This window comes from Chiloscyllium punctatum, chromosome 8 (genome assembly GCF_047496795.1).
Source record: "Chiloscyllium punctatum isolate Juve2018m chromosome 8, sChiPun1.3, whole genome shotgun sequence".
Taxonomy (NCBI): Eukaryota; Metazoa; Chordata; class Chondrichthyes; order Orectolobiformes; family Hemiscylliidae; genus Chiloscyllium; species Chiloscyllium punctatum.
In genome coordinates this window covers 105,300,074-105,322,144 of record NC_092746.1, presented here as the reverse complement: position 1 = coordinate 105,322,144, position 22,071 = coordinate 105,300,074, and the positions used below count along the sequence as shown (strand labels likewise).

General features: G+C 42.6%; 1 protein-coding gene across 2 annotated transcripts in view; it reads right to left on the bottom strand.

The window, feature by feature from the left end:
* The window catches only part of ptprn2 (protein tyrosine phosphatase receptor type N2), a 967,505-nt gene that overhangs the window by 619,720 nt on the left and 325,714 nt on the right, over window positions 1–22,071 (bottom strand). For both annotated transcript variants that reach the window (XM_072576204.1, XM_072576205.1), the window contains exons 8-10: window positions 17,608–17,648; window positions 14,696–15,054; window positions 1,904–1,990 (exon numbers count right to left, since the gene is read on the bottom strand). In XM_072576204.1, the coding sequence (XP_072432305.1) occupies window positions 1,904–1,990; window positions 14,696–15,054; window positions 17,608–17,648 (487 nt within the window). The remainder of the gene's footprint in view (window positions 1–1,903; window positions 1,991–14,695; window positions 15,055–17,607; window positions 17,649–22,071) is intronic.

Below are 22,071 nucleotides of genomic sequence, written 5' to 3'. Positions count from 1 at the left end.
GTATGCAGATCCGTGGGTGCATATTGGTGGACCTATGACAGGGAGGATAAGTATTTAAGGTCATTAGCAGAAACTCAGCAGCCCTGGCATCATGTGTTGGGAGAATGCAGAGCTAATGTTTTGAGTCCAGTGACCTTTCTTCAGTTCCAACAAAGAGTCACTGGACTTGAAACATAAACTCTGTTTCTCTCTTAACAACTACGCTAGATCTGGGACTTTCTCCTTTTGTGTCAGACTTCCAGCACCTGAAGTTCTCTGTTTTTAAGGTCATTTGGTTTGTTTTCAGTTGAGAAGAATCAAGGATTTAAAAAGCTTTTTTTTAAAGTTAGTTCAGGGTTGAGTTCAAAATCAAGTTTAGTTTCTAGCCCCAAAGGTCAAGGTGGGTCAGAGACCCTGTCACATCAGAAAGACAGCTTTGTTTGTTATTCTTCCAATCCAGGAGAATCATATCATATAAACCCTATAGTGTGGTAAGATGCCATTCGATCCATTGGGTTCATACCGACTCTCTGAAGAGCATCCCACCGAGACCCACCTCTCTATTTCCCCATGGCTAATTCACCCAGCTTGCAAATCATTGGCCTAATTAGTTTGATTAGAAATCTACAGGTTGTTAGAATTGAGAACATTTAAGCTTTCAGATTTGTGAATAGTTCATGTTCACAGACTTGGAAAGGACCAATCAAATTGTCTCCACAATCCATAGCAAAGAAACTGTGATAAATAAATTGAAATTTAAGGACTGCGATGAAGCTGTAAAGTCTCCATCATGGATAGCCTTGGGAAACATATTGAAACAACATTCTTCTATTTTAAGATCTTTCTAACATCTTCCATATTGAGACAGCTTGGTTTTTGTTCTTTCTCCTTTTATGTAATAAACCTCTGCTTTATTGTTAAGGAAAATGTGTAGCCTCATGAGAATAAGTCTCTATGACTAATGACCATCTTGTCTAACTAAACAAAAAAAAACTGTTTGATCAAACCAGGCTCCTTTCTGAATTGTGCAGTATTACCATCAACTGGGTTCATAACAAGACATCCAAACAGCCCGTTGATTGAAAGCTACTGGAGATAGGCAGCAACATGAAGGAGGCTGTGGTGACCAAACACTGGTTTAACAATAGAAAACAGGAGAGAAGTGAAAATGGTTGTTATCCCAGTTGAAGATATCACAAACAGTGTCCCACCAGAATGACTGCTTGAACAGGTAGCTGTCACAATATACATAAATGACTGAAATAAGGAACTATAAGCAGAATTCAACTGATAAAGATTTGTAGGAAGTGAGGATGGCAGATGCTGGAGATCAGTGTCGAAAAGAGTGGCGCTGGAACATGCAATGTGTCATGCAGCCGTTAATAAACTATTCACTAGAATCTGGAGCAACTTAGCAGGTGATTGATTGCTGAATGGTATTAAATGCCAAAGAAATGCAAAATAATGAATGTTAGTATAAAGAACGGTAAAATAACTGCAGGGTAAATGATTGTGACTCTAGGTATTGGTTGAGGATGCAAACCAGACTAAAGAACATATTTCAAAACCAAAAGCATTGGGAGCCATACATAAGTTCTGGAAGGATTATTGGCCAAGTTATCGTTTGATATCATCATTTCTGTGAATTCTTTCAAACCGAGTTAAACAGACTGAGTTTGATGGTATGTCAAAATGATGAAGCTGCATTGAGGAAGGGAAAGGATGCCAGAGTGGTAACCCATGAATCAAAATAGTCTTCAAGAGCCAAACAATTTTTCTGATTGATTTCTGCTTGTTATGTGGCTAAGCCTTGTTTATACAATCTCCATATTCTGATCATCCTGAGCAAAAGCAACAATAGTACAAACAACCAGCACCCCCAACCCTCCCCCATGCCGAATAATATAAGAGATGGAATACTTACCTGATATCATCAAAGATACTGATTTGCAGCTTCAGAAGATGTGACAAATATTCCATTAATTCCAAGCCCTTCTCAGAACTCAGGGGGCTGTTGAGATGGAAAAATGCAGCATCAGTAATAGAGTTCATTAATAGCGGCTGAGTTAAAGGTCCCAACTGGGTTGTCACCTTTGACCAGAAGAGACTGCAAACAGCAACACATTATATTCCTATCACACTGCAAGGGTAATGGCAAGGGAATTGGGATCAGGTGGCACTTAAGCTATGATGAATAACCCAAATTCTTCACCAATCAAACAATTAGGTGTAAGTAGAATCATTACAAGAGATACAATTTATCAACAGTCATTCTCTATTTATTATTAAAATCTGAAAAGATTTCTTGCTGGGCTTACTAATTATTGAGGTTTACCATCATCTGTAGGACGTTCTCATTTGAAATGTTATTTCCATAAATAAGGATTTTGCTAAAGGTTAGTGCTGTGATTTGTTCTGTTGCATTACACTATTTACCCTCTCTCACAATACCTCGCCTCAATCTACGATGATCCTGTCTGCACCAATTAGTTCATATAAGATGGTGTTTTTGTATTAATGCTAAACTACTCCAGCAGGGGAAGTAGGCTTTGAAATTTTCGAGTGTTTACAGGTTAATAGTTCCATTGTCACTTCATGGTTACAAAGCTGATAGAAAAATGGGGAAGGAACAGTGATACAAAAGCCTTTTGCTGACGAGAACAAAGCAATCTTACATAATACCTCTCAAACCTAGATTTTCAAAAGTGCCAAAACTGGCTATAAACATTAAGCTATCTGCAAGACATCAAATCTGAACACTGCGTGATTTAAAATGCTATATTAATATATTTAGTTAGACTGTAATGCGTCCATTTTAGAATCATTAAATATCTGAAGAAGCCAACTGTGAACATTCCCAGGGTAAACATTATTGACGAAGTGCAATTATTTTGTTAGCAATCTGCAAAAAAGTATATTTTCATTTTTCAACTACTGAGTTTGATGGTAGATCAAAATGATGAGGTTGCATTGAGGAAGGGAAAATATATCAGAGTAGCAACCCATGAAACAAAATAGTCTGTGGCTGTTACAAACTGAAGAGGAGGAGGGAATCAGCTGCCCTCCTTTTAAACCCCTCTCCGTTGGTCACAATATATTTTATTAATGTATTTTTAGCTCTCAGCCATCACATTTCAATTAGAATAGTTTGCTAGAAAAAGAAGGAGCCAATTAACAAGATTTTATTAAATGAATGAAAGGAAAATGTTATTACCTAATAATCATCGAACAGACACAGAAACACGGGTAATAAGTTTAAAAGGGATTGTGTCTGGTGCAGACAGGGAGAAGTAGGGTTATGGAGTTTTGAAGTCTATCGAGTCTCTGAGGTGTCAGATTTTAAACATGACGCCAGAGTTGATTAATTGTTGACTCATTTTCACAGCAGAATCTGTAGATATCTGGAGTTCGCAGTGACTGGATGTGTTCCCAAGTTGTTTTTTTTTCACTGCACATTTTGTTTTGGAACAGTGAGAGAACCAGAAAGGGCAAGAGAGATAGATCGAGGCTTCCAAGTTCTGATGATATTGCCCCATGTATTTCTCTCTGCTCTGGGCTGGTGATCAAAAGCAGTTGTTGAAATAAAATTCAGTATGTATTCTATTGCTTTTTCAAGTTGGCTACTGGCAGTACAGTTTTCGTCTCTCAATAACGTGAAACTATGAAATACATGTCACTGACTCAGTCGCTTGGTTTCAATGTCTTAGATGACTATGGTGATTCCAGTCCAGGCTGCTTCATTTATTGTGCATGGGTCTCACAAAGCCCATCATGGTCTGTGATCAGGTGACAACTGCAGCTATTTTGGGTCCAAGTTTCTTCCTTTCTGAAAATCCAATTTGGTCCATGAGAGGTTTCAGGTTGTACAGTCAGATCCTCTTCCAGGGCGGGTGGGACCTGTACAATAAGGACAAGTTGCGCCTAAACTGGAGGAGCATCAATATCCTGGCAGGGAGGTTCACTAGTGCCATTTAGGAGGGTTTAAACTAGTGGAGTAGGGGAGTGAGCACCACAGCAGTAGGTCAGTATGTGGAGTGATAGAGGAGAACATGGAGGTTAAGTCAATTAAGTCTAATAGGAAGAGCAGGCAGGGCCAGGTTAATGAACACAGCGGGACTGGCAATCTCAAGTGTATTTATTTTATTGCCAGTAATATAACAGGTAAGGCAGATGAGCTTAGAGGCTGGACTAGTACATGGAATACAATGTAGTAGTCACTACAGAAACTTGGTTGAGAGAAGGACAGGACTGGCATCTCAGCTTTCCGGGGTTTAGACATTTCAGCCGTGATAGAGAGGGATGTAGAAGGGGTAAGGGAGTTTTTATTACTGATTACGGAGAATGTCACAGCTGCACTGATAGGGGACATCTTAGAGGGCTCATCCAGCAAGGCCTTATGGGTAGAACTCAGGAATAAGAAAGGTCCAGTCACTGTGATGGGGGTTATACTGTAGGCCTCCCAATAGCCAGCAGGAGATAGAGGAACAGATACGTAAGCTGATGGTGGAAAGATGTAAAAACAACAGGTGATTTTAACTTCCACAATATTGACTGGAACGCCCTTATTGCCAGGGATTTATATGGGGCAGAATTTGTTAGGTGCATCCAGGAAGGTTTTTTGAAGTGATATGTAGATAGCTAACGAGGAAAAGGAAGAAGGGTTACACCCAAAATGGTGACTTCTCCACCTCCTGATGCTGCCTGGCTTGCTGTGTTCTTCCAGCCTGTGCCTGGATTCCAGCATCTGCAGTTTGTTTTGTCTTTAACTAGGAAAAGGGGCCATATAATTCTTGTATTTGGGAATGAGCCTCGCCAGACCAGTGCGGGAGAATCTTGGGAACAGTGATCATAATTCCATAAGTTTTAAGATAGTTGTGGATAAGGATAAAGACTGGTCCTCAGGTGAAAGTGTCAAACTGAGGGAAGGCTAACTATAACGATATTAGACAGGAACTGGAGAAATTAGACTAGAGGTGGTTTGAATGTAAATCCACATCTGATGTATGGAAGTTGTTTAAAGGCCAGTTGATCAGAGTTCAGGATCAACGTGTCCCTGTGAGGATGAAATGTAAGGGTGGAAAGATTCAGGAAGCTTGGATGACAAGAGATGTTGAAACTTTAGTCAAAAAGAAAAAGGAAGCATATGTAAGGTTTAGGAAACTGAAACCAAACAAAGGCCTTTGAGAAATAAAAAGAAAGCTCTTTCTCTTGCATCTTTTGCTTTTCTTTTCTTTGGAGCAGTATACAGTGGGTTGGTTGGTGAAATCAGCAACGTAGCTAGAGCGGGTTGTGTGGGGAATGGCAGCTCCTCCAGACGGTCAGAGGCAGCAGGCTCCTCACAGTGACTGGAGGCAGTGGTGGCAGTGGCAGCAGAGACATCTTCCTGGCATTCCAGGCTGGCGGCTAGGACCCTCCAGCGATTGGACACGGCGGCCTTTTCAAGATGGCCAGGTGACGTTGCAGAGGAGGACAGACGGAGCGAGACTCTTGGCGTGATGGTGGCAGCGTCCCGGCCTGGCAGTGGAGCCAGGGACTCCTGGAGTAGGCCCAGAGCTGGGATTCCTGCCACTGAGGCAGGAGCAGAGCTGGAACTCCTGGCTGCACGGTAATTGTGGGTTTGGCACTGAACACGGCATTGGCAGCGACAGCAGCAGCAAGGTGGGCCTAGTGGCAAAGAGATGGTACCTAATGAAGAGTGGCAACTCCTACATTGGTGGGTCAGGCACAGGCGGCAGCAAGGCAGTGGAGGGGTGGTGGCACAGGGGTCACGACTCTCTTCCAGTTCTATCTTTTACCCCCTTTTATTCTCAAACTATCCAAAATGGTGCCGGATTATGGTGACCGTTGAAGCTTTTCGCTGTATTTTACTGTATTATTCACAGTAAAATGCAAGCAACAATAAATAAATCAACATCAGAAAAAAATTTAAACAAGAAATTAGAAGGGTTAAAAGGGACCATGAAATGTCCTTGGTAAGTAGGATTAAAGAGAATCCCAAGCCATTGTATATGCATACAGAGGAACCTTGATTATCCGAATACTAATTATCCCAAAATCGGATTATTCGAAGGAGATCTTGAGGTCCTGACGAAACATTACATCAAAGACCTGTGTCCAACACTGATTTACAGTGAGTAAAAGTGCTGCTGAGATCAGTCCTGGACTGATGGGGAGTCCAGGCACCATCTTTAAATGACTAACCTCCCAACCTCTCTCTCTCTCTCTCTCTTCCCACATTTTCCCTGGAGTTCTACACAGGGATGTACCCTAAATCCCCCTTCCCCAGATAATCTCTTCAACATTGCCCTGTACGGGGCAAAGGTGGAACTTGTCAAAAAGTTGCAGTAAAAAGTTGTGTGTGAGAATCTGTGTCTGTGTGTGTGTGTATCTGTGTGTGTGTGTGCGTGTCTGTGTGTGTCTGTGTGTGTGCGTGTGTGTGTGCGGCTGTGTGTGTGTGTGTGTGTGTGTGTCTGTGTGTGTGGCTGTGTGCGTGTATCTGTGCGTGTGTCTGTGCTTGTGTATTCTTGTGTGTGTGTCGCTGTGTGTGTGTATCTGTGTGTGTGTGTCTGTGTTTGTATCTGTGTGTGTGTGCGTGTCTGTGTTTGTGTATCTGTGTGTGTGTGGCTGTGCGCGCGCGTGTGTGTGTGTGTGCATGCGCACGTGCACACTATTTGGAGACTCACCCCCCCCCCCCAAAGGCAGTTGCAGCAGCAGCTGTCTTGTTGTTGGTGTACAGTCCGGCTGCCCCGGAGAGGGGGCGGGGCGGACGGGATGTGTGTGAAGGGGGTATGGTGGGTGGGGAGGGGGCAGGCGGGGGGGCAGTGTTGGGGGCGGCCAGTGGGCGGTGTTGGATGAGGTTTGGGGGGCGGGCGGGGTGTGGTGTTGGACAGGGTTTGGGTGGTGGGCAGGGGATGGTGTTGGATGGGGCTTGGGTGGTGTTAGACGGGGTTTGGGGGGAGCGGGAGGGGGTTGCGCGCTGTGATGCTGTCTTATCTCCTGAACAGGGAGCAGACTTTACAGAAAACTCCGAGCCCCAGAGGAAAGGCTTTGAATCGATAAACCGAATAATCAATTATAGTGCCCGCCCATCTCGTTCGGATAAACGAGGTTCCTCTGTATTAGGAACAAGAGGGTAGCCAGGGAAATGGTAGGTGCACTCAAGGACAAAGGCCTTTTATTCCCAATTATGCTTGGAGCTGGAGGAAGTGGGCGATGTCCTGAATGAATACTTTGAATCGCTAATCCCCAAAGAGAAGGACATGGTGAATGGTTAGTATAGAGAAAAGTATGTTGATATTCTTGGGCATGTCAATATTAAGCAGAAGGAGGAGTTGGGTGATTTGAAAAACATTAAGGTAGGTAAGCCCCCAGGGCCTGACAGGATCTGTCAGAAGATATTGAAGGAGGCAAGCAAGGAGATTGTTAGGACTTGACAGAGATCATTGTATCCTCTTTAGCCAGAGGAGAGGTCCTAGGAGACTGGAAAATAGCCTTTATTAAGAAGGGCAACAGGAATAATCCAGGAAATTCCAGGCCAGTGAACCTTATGTCAGTGGTAAATAAATTATTGGAGAAGATGCTTAGGGACAGGATTTACTCTCATTTTGACAAGAATGGACTTATTAGGGATAGTCAGCATGGTTTTATACAGATGAAATATTGTCTTTTCTACTTGATTGACTTTTTTGAGGAAGAAATAAAAATGACTGACGAGGGTAGGGTAGTAAATGTTGTCCACATGGATTTTACTAGAGCACTTGACAAGGTTCCACAAGGTAAGCTGGTCCAGAAGATTAAGTATAATGGAATCTATGGTGTGTTGGTACATTGGATACAAAATTAACTTGATCATAGACAAGAAAGAGTAGATGTGAAGAGGTTCTTTTCTGACTGAAGGTCTTTGATCATGAGTGTTCTGCAGAGATCAGTGCTGGGACCTCTGTTGTCTGTAATTTATATAAAGGATTTGGGTGAAAATGTAGGTGCTCTAATCAGTTTGCAGTTGACATGAAAGTCTGGTGGAGCTATGGATACTGAAGAAAGTTGTCATAGGATACAGCAGGATATGAATCAGCCTGAAAGTTGGACGGAGAAGTGGCAGATGGAGTTTAAGCTGAACAAATGTGAGGAGATGCATTTTGGTCAAATGTAAGAGGAAAGTATACAGTAAGTGGCAGGACCCTCAGGAGCATTGATATCAAAGGGATCTTGCGATCCAAGTTCATGGTTCCTTGATACGGCAATGGATTATATGGTAAAGAAGGCGTGCGGCATGCTTGCTTTCATCAGTCATGGCATCAAGTATAAAAGTTGGTCAGTAATGTTGCAGCTGTATAAGCCTTTAGTTCAGCCACATTTAAAGTATTGTGGGCAGTTCTGATCACCGCAATATAGGAAGGATGGGGAAGATTTAGAGAGGCTGCAAAAGAGGTTTACCAAGCTGTTGCCTGGATTGGAGGGCATTAGCTATAAGGAGAGGTTGGACAAACTTGGATTGCTTTCGCTAGAGCGTCAGAGGCTGAAGGGCGACCTGATAGAAGTATATAAAAGTACGAGAGGCATAGATATAGTGCCTAGACAGAGCCTTCTTCCCACAGTGGAAATGTCAAATACTTGGGGATGTGGGGGGTTTCAGTTGAGAGGGGGGAAAGTTTAAAGGAGATGTGCGTGGAAAGTCTTTTTACACAGAAGGTAGTAGCTACCAGGGCAAAGTTTCAGATGCATTTAGATAGACATATGAACAGGCAGGGAATACAAGGATATGGACCACGCGCAGGCAGATGAGATTAGTTCATTGTGGTTGGCACAGACATGGTGGGCCAAAGGGCCTGTTCCTGTGCTGTATTGTTCTGTGCACTCTAACAGTGGTTTGCACATTCCCTCAGGATGACAAATTGCTGCACACTAAAAAGCAGTTTGTATCTGGTTTCATTAAATGCGTTTACATTTTAATGGTTGAAAATAAAATAATTTACAGATGATTGTCTCCTTTCAGTGTATTTATCATGCTTTCCTCACAGTATTGAACTGGAAACTTATTACACCAATTCCCAATGTAACTTAGTCATTTGTAAGATCTCCAGCCTGTCCCTCTTCAGCCCATTAACAAACACTTTGTGCAGCTTAACAACCAGTTTCTTGGAGGCACTTTGCCGACTCATCCTCACAAATTTCCCTTTTTTCCCTTTGCAAATTGCAGTGTGCCATTGATATGTTGGAACTGGGAGAAAGTGAGGACTGCAGATGCTGGAGATCAGTGAAAAAGTGTGGTGCTGGAAAACTTCCTAAACAACCCCACCGCCCTGTGGCCAAACGTTTCAACTCCCCTTCCTACTCCGCCAAGGACATGCAAGTCCTGGGCCTTCTCCACCGCCAAATTCTAGCCACTCAATGCCTGGAGGAAGAACGCTTCATCTTTTGCCTTGGGACCCTCCAACCACACGGCATCAATGTCGATTTCCTCATTTCCCCTCTCCCAGCCCCAACCCTTCAACTCAGCACCTGCCTCATGAACTGTCCTACCTGTCCATCTTCCTTCCCACCTACACACTCCACCCTCCTCTCCGACCGAGCACCACCAGCCCCCACCTTCATCTACCTATCACATTCCCAGCCCCACCTCCCCCCTCCCATTTATCTCTCAGCCCCCTTGGATCTCCCCACATTCCTGATGAAGAGCTTATGCTCGAAACATCAATTCTCCTGCTCCTTGGATGCTGCCTGACTGGCTGTGCTTTTCCAGTATCACATGTTTTGATATGTTGGAACACTGACTTGCCATCAAACAGCTCTACTTTCAAAGTGCACCATACCTAACGTCTTATGAACAATTTAAAATCTAGCTCTTGAAATCACCTAACCACATCTTCTTTACTTTCCTGAGTTTCTCTTCAACCATTTGAATGCAATACACAACAAGCCTGAGCCTGATAAAGAGGTGGTCAATTAAAATCAAGCCACAGTCCACAACGTGTGAATACTGATGATATTATAAGATGTTGTTGAAGCTTGATGTAGATCAGGTTCAAATTCTAAACTCGCACCAAGTTAAAATACTTCAGGTAATCTCAGTCTCTTATAAATCAGATGACAATGTGATTTCTTGGGTCAAATATCACAGTCAGGTCGATATGGTCTGAACGGTACCGAAAGTGGATACAGCAGATGCTGGAAATTAGAGTAAAGATTAGAGTGGTGCTGGAAAAGCACAGCAGGTCAGGCAGCATCCAAGGAGCAGGAAAATCGACTTTTAGGCCAAAAGCCCTCCATCAGGAATGAGACTTTTGCCCAAAAAGTTGATTTTCCTGCTCCTCAGATACTGCCTGACCTCCTGTGCTTTTTCGGCACCACTCTAATCTTGACTCATGGTCTGAGCGGTTCCCTGTATGTTTGCTCTTATAAGGTGTATCACAATGACTGGGTTCTTGACATTTTACATTTCTGTCTTTTTAAAGAAATAGTTGTGCAGTGCTTCTGTGTGGCATTCGCAACAAAACAGTATCCAAGTGAAGACATGCTTGTCTTCTTTTCTGCTTTTACGCCATTTTGGGGAAAGAACATGGCAGAACTGACTGACAATTGTGCACAGGTAAGGCCTTAACAATATACAGAACATTTCTTACAGTCATAGAGAGGTAGAACACTGAAACAAACCCCCACTTCATCCATGCCAACTAGACATCCTAACCTAATCTAGTCCCATTTGCCAACATTTGGCTCATATCCCTCTAAACCCTTCCTATTCAGATACCCATCCAAATGCCTTGTAAATGTTATCACTGTACCAGCCTCTACCACGCCATCTGGCAGCTCATCCACCACCCTCTGCCTTAAAAAGTTTCCCCTCAGGTGCCTTTTAAATCTTTCTCCTCTCACCTTAAACCTATGCCCTCTAGTTTTGGACTCGCCCACACTGGGGAAAAGACCTTAAATTATTTGCCCTGTCAATACCCCTCATAATTTTTTAAACTTTTATAAGATTTTCCCTCAGCGTCCAACGCTGCAGGGAAAACAGCTTCAGCCTATTCAGCTTCTTCTTATAGCTCAAGCACTCTAAACCTGGCAACATTCTTGTAAATTGTTTCTGAACCTTTCAAGTTTAACAACATCCTTCCAATAGCAGAGAAACCAGAATTGAACGCAGTATTCCAAAGTGGCTAAACTAATGTCCTCCACAGCCTTAACATGACCTCCCAACTTCTATATTCAATGCACTGACGAACAAAGGCAAGCATACCAAATACCTTCTTCACCACAGTGTCTACCTGCAATTTCTTTCTTGCACTTAGGGCTGTACTTCATTCTAGGATTGCTTTATGAAATCAGCACTGTCCTGGAACATTTTTAAAGTCTGGCAAATGGAAGATCTTTTTTGAGAAGGAGCGAGAGTATACTGACAATTGTTCCTCTGTGCTGGTTGCTGTGCTTCAGTACAGTTCTAGCCTTCAGCCATGTTTGTATTGTCAGGTTCAGTTCTGAACTCAGGTACATGATGAGTAATGACTATTAAGAAAATTATGACTTTGCAAAATTTGAAGCAAACGGATGTATGACACCATGTCCACAATGGTGTATTTAAAGGAAGATAAACTGGAAAAGCTGTCACAAGAAGAGATTATTGGCAAGACAAAGCAAGTATTCCAAGGGCTTGAAGCATTAAAAATGAGCACAACTCTATTTTGCATAGCCTGCTGGAAACCCTGAAATGTCTTAAGAAAGACAATGAGAGGAACTTGGTTGAAGAAAAATCCAACATCATCTCTGGAAATGTTAGAACTTGGTCTCAGTGAGGCACAGGTAAACACTTCCAAACGTGTACATCAATGTTTGTTTTGGTATGGTACTTTGTACACAACTCATGTTCTTGCCAATTTACCTCAACATTAAATATTTCCATTGGCACTGTGGAGAGGCATCAATGCCTTTGAGAAGACATAATGCTTTATTACTGGTGATGCACTAAATTCCTTCTCTATGCTTAAATGATATCTTTGGAAGTAAGCCAGTTATCTCAGAAGTGGAAACTAAATTTCACATTATTTAATATAATTTTCATTAACTTCTAGCATATTTTAAACCCATATAAAAAAGTGGAGTTGCAGTTAGATAGGAGAGTGAAGAAAGCGTTTGTATGCTTTCCTTTATTGGTCAGAGTATTGAGTACAGGAGTTGGGAGGTCATGTTGCGGCTGTACAGGACATTGGTTAGGCCACTGTTAGGCTCGTACAATTGCAACATTTAAAAGGCATTTGGATGGGTAAATGAATAGGAAGGGTTTGGAGGGATATGGGTCGGGTGTTGGCAGGTGGGACTAGATTGGGTTGGGATATTTAGTCAGCATGGACGAGTTGGACTGAAGGGTCTGTTTCCATGCTGTACATCTCTATGACTCTAACCGTTACTGCTGCCGTCACCTTTTACTGCCAATTCGCTGGCACTGATCAGCTGTGACATTAGTTGCCACCAGCTTCTCCTACCCCTTCCTGTTGTCATGATGTGATTTATGTGGTGAGTGTTTTTCTATTGGTTGACTCACATAATATATACCATAAAGGCTAGATTCTTGTTGAGAGTGAGGCCTTGAAGTTTATTAACAACATTAACTACTTACACTGCTCAGGTATCTTTGGCATTGAAATAGTAAGCATAAAACCCAAACTATGAAATTACATACATATAACTAACTAAGCAACAACCACACTGACTCCACTGCACTGAGCAAGGAGTTACTGAAAGCAAAGAATTTTATACTGGAATTCATTCATCATGTGACTATCTGCCTGTTTGGTCTAGAATGTACGCTGTAATACAAAAGAAGACTCGAGTAACAAAGGAAATAAGTAGCACACTGTACAATGATAAACATCATAACTCTCAACTTTATGCTGACCAAAACTAAAAACATTTACAATAACACAGCAGATCCACGTGTTGACAGAAACATTTCAAGAACAATTCCAAACAGTGCTAGCAACATCTGTGGGTGATTTTTGACTAGATATGCATTATCTATCCCTCCACCAACTGCTTCATTTTTCAGTGGACATCAAAAATAACACAAGCACCCCTCCCACCCCAGTCTGTGCTGCTTTATCTAACTTCATTCAGGATAATGTAGGGTTTTTACACATGTCCTTCACATTCGCAACACAGGAAAGAAAATAATCAAGGTCGCTGCTCCCGGTCATTATCTAACAACTGAGAAAGCTGGAAAGTGTCTGTGTCCTTTATCATGACAGGCTCAAAAGCACAAGTTTTAATTTCCACTCCAGGATTGGAACAAGTCCCAGCTCACAAACTGAGCCCAGAGAAGGAGCCCCTGAACTATGGATACTCTCCTCAGGTTAATTTTGAAGGAGATTATCCCCCCTCAGGGAGTGCCAACCATTGAAGGAGAGGTTGATAAGGTTGGGTCTGTCCTTCTTGGAATTTGGAAGAATGGGACACGGCCTTATTGAAATATGCAAGAGGCTTAGGGGCCTGACAGGTGAGATGCAGAAAGGTTGTTTCCCCGTTTGGGAGGGTCTCAGACCAGAGGGCATAATCTCAGAATAACGGGTCACACATTGAAGACAAAGATGAGGAGGAATTTATTCTCTCTGAGGGTAGTGACTCTATGTTATTCTTTACTGCAGAGGGCTGTCAAGACTGGGTCATTAGTTGTCTTAAACGCTGAGATGGGCAGATTTTTAATCAGTACAGGAATCAAGTGTTACGGGGAAAAGGCAGGAAGATGAAGTTGAAGATAAGCAAATTAGCCATGTTCTCATTGAATGGTGAATCAAGTTCGATGGGCTGAATGGCTTACTTCTGCTCCTGTGTCTTATGTTCTAAGGCAAAGGTTTAAGGTAGGTCTCAATCTACACTTTAAAATAGCCCAAAGTTATGAACAGGCCTTGCCCGAAATGTAGCTGTGCTCTCTTCTCTGTGCTGCATGGGACATGGAGTATCCTCCAGTGTCATCTCTCTGAAATCTTCCCTGCTTGAAGACTCCATTGCCTTCAATTCGTGAAGTCCCATTCATTTGAAATAACCTCTCAGACTAAAATATAAGTAGTGTTGCTCATTGCTTAGTCATCAGAGAGGGAGGACCCAAAGGAAGCAGAGCTGTTCAACCATCATCAGCACAGCTCCCCTCACATCAAATCCGATCACCAGGAATGTGATAGTCATTTGGAAAAGATTAGATTCCCTACAGTGTGGAAATAGGCCCTTCGGCCCAACAAGTCCACACCGACCCTCCGAAGAGTAGTATACCGAGACCCATTTCCCTCTGACTGATGCACCTAACACTACGGGCAATTTAGCATGGCCAGTTCACCTAACCTACACATCTTTGGACTGTGGGAGGAAACCGGAGCACCCGGAGGAAACCCACACAGACACGGGGAGAATGTGCAAACTCCACACAGACATCGCCCGAGGCTGGAATTGAACCTGGGTCCCTGGCGCTGTGAGGCAAAAATGCTAATCACTGAGCCACCGTGCCGCCCTTGTCTATGAATTACCTCACCATACATGACCCAACCCTATTCCTCATTTGTGGCAACCGTAGAACTATGTCCCTGTCCAACTTACCCCTATCAAGGGAGAAAGAGAGAGTCTGAGACAAATCTAGAAGAACAAAATAGGTTGTATCTACCAGGTAATGTGGCCATCACAACCCACTGATCATCATTTGTATTTTTGTTAAGCAGATGATAGTCTCAATACTTACTTTTGCTGGGTCACAATATAGCCGTACATGTTTGTTTCAGATGCAGATACATCCAGGCGCTGATCTCCCATATGAGAGTTCTTCTTCTGTGGTTCCTTGTACATCAGACTTCCATCAACCCTTTGATTTGGTTCTTCTACAGAGTCAAAGATACCATCTTCTGACTTTCTGGTGTTGGTCACTTCTCTGGTGATAGTATGGCTTTTCACATTTTCTATCCCAACCTTTTCTTTACTTGAGGAATCAAACATTTTAACTTGGTTTTTGAGAGGCCTGATGTATAAGGAGTCAACGTTCAGAATGTCAGCGAGACTCTTCTTGACTTCATCGCTCTCGGCTGCTGTTTTGAAAGGCTGACTCTGTGACAAATATTGATCAATACAAGTCAACGTTAACCAGTTAAAGAATTTTGAACTCCATTATCCACACTTTTTTTAATTGAATCTACATGCCGTTCACTTAAAGTTCCACTTGACTATGCCAGAAGTCAAACATCCTTAATGTTATCACTCACTACACACGTTCAACTCTAACCACCCACTTCATTACAAATTGAATGAAGGTCAGAGGTCAATGTAGCATTAAAGAGGTTTGCTTTACATCCATTCCTTCATAGGTTCAGCAAAGTAATTTTTGAGCTGAATATTGTTGCTGAATAACTTCATCTACCACATAAAATACACAATAAAAACAAAGTAGTCCATTAACATGAGAGAAAGCTTTTTTATCTCTTGATTTCATCTTAATAGTGATCAAGTACAGCAATAAAGGCAGCACATGCACAAAATATCGCAATAGTGGTGATTCCATTATTATCTGAATAATAACCTATTTTTTAAGCATGATGGAATTGTAGTGATAAGACTGGAAATAGAAAGGGGTTGAAAGTGCCACACGCTTTGGGGTAAGGCCTGCTCCAGCCCACAGCTCCAGGAGCTGGTTTTACAGCTGGATGGTAAGGGGCAGGAGGGTTTCATTGGGCAGGAAGTTGCAAGGTGAAGGGTCCTGTTGTCTTTCTCGCTTCTCCCTCCCGATGAATTCAGGGGTCGGGAAGGTCAAGGTCAGCCCCCTCACACTAGGTTAACTGAGGCAGTTCATGGCCAGTGGAAGGCTTCAACCCATCACCTCACCACTGCTGGTATTCGACTAGTTGAGGGTGGGAGGATGGGGTATGCAGGGGAGCATCACATGGGTAAGCATGGGCAGGTCTTGGTGTCTTGTGGACAAGTTTTTGTTGGGGTGTTGGAGGGAGGTACCTGATCAGGCACCTTGTCCCTCACAAAGGGGCCACCTCAATGATGATGCATCTGGCCTTGGGACGAGTGCAGTTCCAGGAGTGGCCAGTACTGCTGTATAACTGAAACCTATCAGCACTGAAACTATTCCAGCAAACACTTTCCACATCCTCTGTAAAGGCCTGGTCATCTTTTTGAATCGGCAGTGACCAGAACTGGACACAATAACCTCCAGTCAGAACTACGCATAAAGGTTCATCATAACTCTCTTCACTTTATTTTGCTCCTTAAGCTACTCTATGCAAATTAAGACAAAAATATGGAACTGCCTCAACAGATCCATCAGCACTTGGTGAGAGATTAGATTAGATTCCCTACAGTATGGGGTAACCCACCCAGACCCATTTTCCCTCTGGCTAATGCACCTAACACTACGGGCAATTTAACATGGCCAACTCACCTCGCCTGCACATCTTTGGATTGTGGGAGGAAACCGGAGCACCCAGAGGAAACCCACGCCAACACAGAGCGAATGTGCAAACTCCACATAGACACTCTCACCTGAGGCTGGAAACAAACCCGGGTCCCTGGTTCTATGAGGTAACAGTCCTAACAGCTGAGCCACCGTGCCACCCCAAGATAAAGATATCTTATACCTTGGGGTTGAAATCCTTTCAATGAAATTCTTCTACATGAGAAATATTTCAGATATCGGTTTACTTGCCATATGCTTTGAGATTTGCTCTTTTTATTTCAGAGAACCAAATGGTGAGAGCAACTTTTGTCGCCTCTCTTCGGCATTACTGGGGTTGGTCACAATGCTGAAAAGGAGCCATCCACCATGACCTCTGATTCAAATGAGCGGTGCCTTTAATATTGAAACGGGCTGAAGTAAATAGGCCCCCAAAGACCTTTCCTGTTTGCAGGCTCCCATGCAGTTAAAGAGGCAGTGGGAATGCGGAGCTCTGCAAAGGCATAGAGTTAAAGGGATGTGAACATGAAACAAGGGTGAGGTGAGAAAAATCTTTGTCACACAGCAAGTTGTAAGGGGTACTGCCTGGAAATGTGGTGGAGTCAAGTTCAACTGAGGCATTCAAGGGGACATTGGATTTTTGTTTTAGATGGTCATGGTCTAGGGAGATGGGGAAAAGGCAGGAGATTGGCACAAGATAACAGAGCTGGTGCAGGTGTGATGGACCAAATTACCTCTATCTGCACTGCAATAATTCTGTGATTCTGGTGGTGATGAAGTACCCACTAATTCTGAGGGCCTACAAATTCGAAACGGATTTGGATCAAACCTTAAAAGGAAAAATCTGAAGGATATATGAAGAGAAAAAGCAAGGAACCTAATTAGCTAACTCTTTCAAAGAAGCTGTGTAAGTACAATGTGCAAAATGCTCTCCATCTTCACTGTTCCATTTGACAATACTAGGTCAAAGGTTATCTCTGCCCAATAATTAAAATGTAAATGTCGGAATAAAGCACTTCCTTTGCTAATATTTGTGTTCAAATGATAGTTCTATACAATGTATTTAAATTCTTAAGTTCACATCATTCGTTCTTAATAATCTGTCTAAAAATGTGACCATCTTGGAGTTCCTCATAACTCCTGCCAGAAAATGCACAGCTGACCCTCTGGAACCACTTTGTAAAATATATGAACATTCCACAAACCTGCTCAGGGAAGCCTTCATTGAATCCATCATTGTGTTTGCCTGTCAATGAAAAAGGAACATCAGTTTTAGAATGTTTTATTTGAACGAGATAAATCATAAGGAAGACAAAGAACTGTTGCAAATTTTTGAAGGCTGTAGCTCTCTCCTCCTCCACCAAGCCTCTCACACATCTGCATGGCTCGTTGACTACTCCATAGTGCCTGGTGTGGAACTGAAATGTATTCTGCAGGACCCTCCAGTTTTAATCCCAATCTACACCAAGATGGCCTCTGAAAAGACTGACCTCGACTGCACCACTGGTCACAGTGCAGGGAACAGCTGTTAATGAGCTCTGTATTTCAGCATGTTGGAGCTGAGAGTCAGGAGAAAGTTATTTCTCTGCATTTATTTTATTCAAAGGAACACCCAGGTGTCCGGTACCTGTAGAAAGTCATGATGGGAAATTCCAGTCCATGTTATAAACAAATTCACAGGAACATTTTCCATTTGATAGACACATTAACCAAGCCTCCCACAGGGCAGCAAGTGCATCACTTCCTCCGAGTAGTGCACTTCCTGCAGGTTCCCTTCCAAGCCTACACCATCCTGAGTTGGAAAGATACTGTCATTCCTTCAGTGCGCCTGGGCCCTTCCAAGACAGCTTGCTGGGTGTCCCTTTACCCCGAGGGCTGCACTGGCTCAAGCAGGTGACTCGCCACCACAGGGCAATTACAAATGGGCATTAAACGCTGACTTAGCCAGCAACATTCACATCCCATCAATGGATGAATAATAGCAAAAATTATCTTAAAGAGGAAATTGGAACACTCCAGCTGCAATCCAAAATTCAGCCACGTATTTCTACAGCTTCCAATGTCTTGATGAGTGCAGGCCTTATATTAAGAGAAATCTATTATAAGTAACATAACTGAGCTTCCCAAGCATCTGTGATGTTTGACAGTGACAACAGATATACACGCCTTGTAAGATCATGACTTGTTCTTTTTAATTATACCAAATGCTCTATCTAATACACACAGTGCAATAATCCAAAAACAACAGCATCTTGTTCTCACTGATATCTATCAAAATGCTCCATATCTTTCAACACCTCTTAGAATATTCACTTCAGAGGGAGTGCAGTGTAACCACAATGGTGCCTGAACGCCAAGGGTTAAATTCGAAGGTGAGAAGGTGAGAATTAGCGCTGTATTCCCTGACATTTAATTACAGAATTGTTACCATGCAGAAGGAAGCCATTCAACCCATCGTGTCCATATCGGCTCTCTGAGCATTTTACTTCATGCCAATCTCTTGCCTTTCCCTATAACCCTCCACATTCGTTCTCCTATGACTCTATGAACTTACATTTCCAGGCAGTGCATTCCATTCCTTCACTACTTGCTGTAAAACAGTTTTTATTTCTCACATTACTGTTGCAGAGCACTTTAAAACTAAGCCTCCGGTTTTTTGATCTGTTTATAAGTGGCAACAATTTCTCCCTATCCACTCAGTCCAGAACTCTCATAATTTTGAAAGCTTCCATCAAATCTCCCTTTCAGCCTCTCCAATGCAACCTTTCCAATTTTCTCTCATACCTGAAATGTTTCATCTGTGAAACCATTCTCATAAACCTCTGCTCTGCTCTTCTCCAATGTATTCACATCCTCCATGTAGTAATACTTGTACGGTTATGTCATGATTGGATACAGGTTTTCCAGAAACGAGAGGGAACAGATAGGGAAAATACAGACAAATCTACTTGCTCTGGTTGGCGAGTGTAGGGTTGGAAGCATATTAAAAATTTGATCCAGATCTTTCAGGACTGAAGTTGGAGAGCTTAGTGGAATTTGGAATTCTCCTGCAAAAATGCCAATTGACGCTGGGTTAATTGACTGAAAGGCCTGTTCGTGTGCCATATGACTTTATAATTGCCGAAAATGTATCGCTGGAAAAGCACAGCAGGTCAGGCAGCATCCAAGGAGCAGGAGAATCGACGTTTCGGGCATGAGCCCTTCTTCAGGAATCTTTTTCAGGATTCCTGAAGAAGGGCTCATGCCCGAAATGTCGATTCTCCTGCTCCTTGGATGCTGCCTGACCTGCTGCACTTTTCCAGCAACACATTTTCAGCTCTGATCTCCAGCATCTGCAGTCCTCACTTTCTCCCTGATGACTCTATAATTGTTAACTTGAAATCTGAGATTAATAGATTTTTTGTTCATTAAAGGAATATAATGGGTTTAGAGAGTTAAGTTGTAATGGCAGAGCAGGCCTGACTTTCTAAACAGCTTATGCCATTTTGCCCAATTATGGATAAATATTGTAACTATTCATAGAAATACTAAAGGCTTATACTTCTGACAGACTCTTAAGTAGTTCCTTTTATATTGTAATTTCCTGCATTAGAAGCTAAAAACATACAAACCTCAACGTACATTGTTACGAAAGCAAAATACTGTTCTATGGATGTTAGAAATCTGAAACAGGAAAATCAAGTCTAGTAACATCTGTGAACAGAAAACAGAGTTAATGGCCTGAACTTTAGCAGAACTGTGGAGAGACAGCAATTTACCTAAAATGAACCTCAGATATGGAACTCCCTGCTCCCAAGTCGAGCAGAACAAGAGAAGTAGGATGTGTCTCCTACATATGGGAAACTGGAACTCAACATGGCCGTGTGAACTCAGTGGTGAGTTCAAACAGGCACGACTTTCATTGTGGCAAGGACATATTTCTCAGTCTGTGATTTACAACTCTTTAGGGAAGTTGTAAAGACTCATGAAGGATGAATAAGATGCGTACAACTGTCAAGCCGTCAAGCTATTAAAATATTCTGCCCTGAGGAAAAGAATCTCCTGTGTCTGTGAGAGTTGAAAATAACATCTATGATAGCAGATTCAATTGCTGTTTCTTGACATATCCCAAAGTACCATCATTATAGTAACCAAGTGTCAAGGAGCAACAGGTTCAACACCATCCTGCACTCCTCCCCCAGAATGAAAATCCTGCCATTCAGGACAATTCTTCCGGAGTCAGCTGTAGTCAATTGGGAATGTTCTGGCTCAGTCCAACTGCCTTAGGGTTAAAACTCTAGGTCACTAAATCAGGCTATGGTTTTTCATATGGATATATTATTGAGCTGCCTATTATAACTGTATGAATATTATTAGCCATTTTAATGCAAGGTGTGTCACCTACCTCAACAAACAATCACTTTAATCAAGTATGTTGTAGAGTCATAGGGTCATACAGATGGACAGCACAAAAACAGACCCTTCAGTCCAACTCGTCCATGCCAACTAGATATCCTAACCTAATCTAGCCCCATTTGCCAGCACCGGGTGCATAACCCTCTAAACCCTTCCTATTCATATACCCATCCAGATGCCTTTTAAATGTTGCAACTGTACCACTTCCTCTGGCAGCTGATTCCACACACGCCCAACTCTTTGTATGACAACGTTGCATCTTAGATCCCTTTTATATCTTCTCCCTCTCACGCTAAACATAGCCCCTAGTTCTGGACTCACCCACGCCTATTTATCCTATCCAAGCTCGTCATGATTTTACAAACCTATAAGGTCACCCCTCAGCCTCCAACACTCCAGGAAAAACAGCCCCAGCCCCAGCCCCAGCCTGTTTAACCTCTCCCTATAGCTCAAACCCTCCAACTCTGCTCTGGCAACATCCTTGTAAATCTTTTCTGAACTCTGTTTTTTTAATCATGTGCGTTAGTTCAATAGCACTCCTGAAGGTTATTGCTTATGGAGGCAAGTACAATCTTTTCTCTTCTGGCCCACTTGAAAGCCTAGGGTGCAACATATGTCTCCACTCTAACTGTTGTCTCACATTGTTGGTACTAACCTCTCTTATACAGTCATAGAATCACAGAGTCATATAGTACAGAAACAGACCCTTTGGTCCAACCGCTCCACGACGAACATAATCCCAAACCAAACTAGTCCTACTTGCCACCTTGTGGCCCATATTTGGAGGGGTAAGGTTTCCTATTCGTGTATTTGTCATGCAACGTTGTAACTATGCCCACATCCACTTCCTCAGGAAGTCCATTCCAGACGCGAATCACCCTCTGTGTAAAAGATTTGCCCTTCATGCTTTTTAAAAAATCTTTCTTCTCTCATATTAAAAATGTACCCCCTAGTCATGAAATCCACCATCCTATGGAAAAGACACATACCATTAACTCTATCTATACCCCTCATGATTTTACAGATGTCACCTCTCAACCTTCCACGCTCCAGTGAAAGAAATGTCAGCCTATCCAGCTTTCATTTAGAACTTAAACCATCCATACCAAGCAACATCCTGGGAGTAACTCTCTTTCATTACCAGGTTAATTCTTACCTGAGGCAAAAGTGTGAAAGATGTCTCTTCCAAGCCTCCAAGGGTACAAAATTTAAACAGAACAAACTGGTAATAATAAAGAAATAACCGCACTGCTCACCTGCATTTCTGATCACAC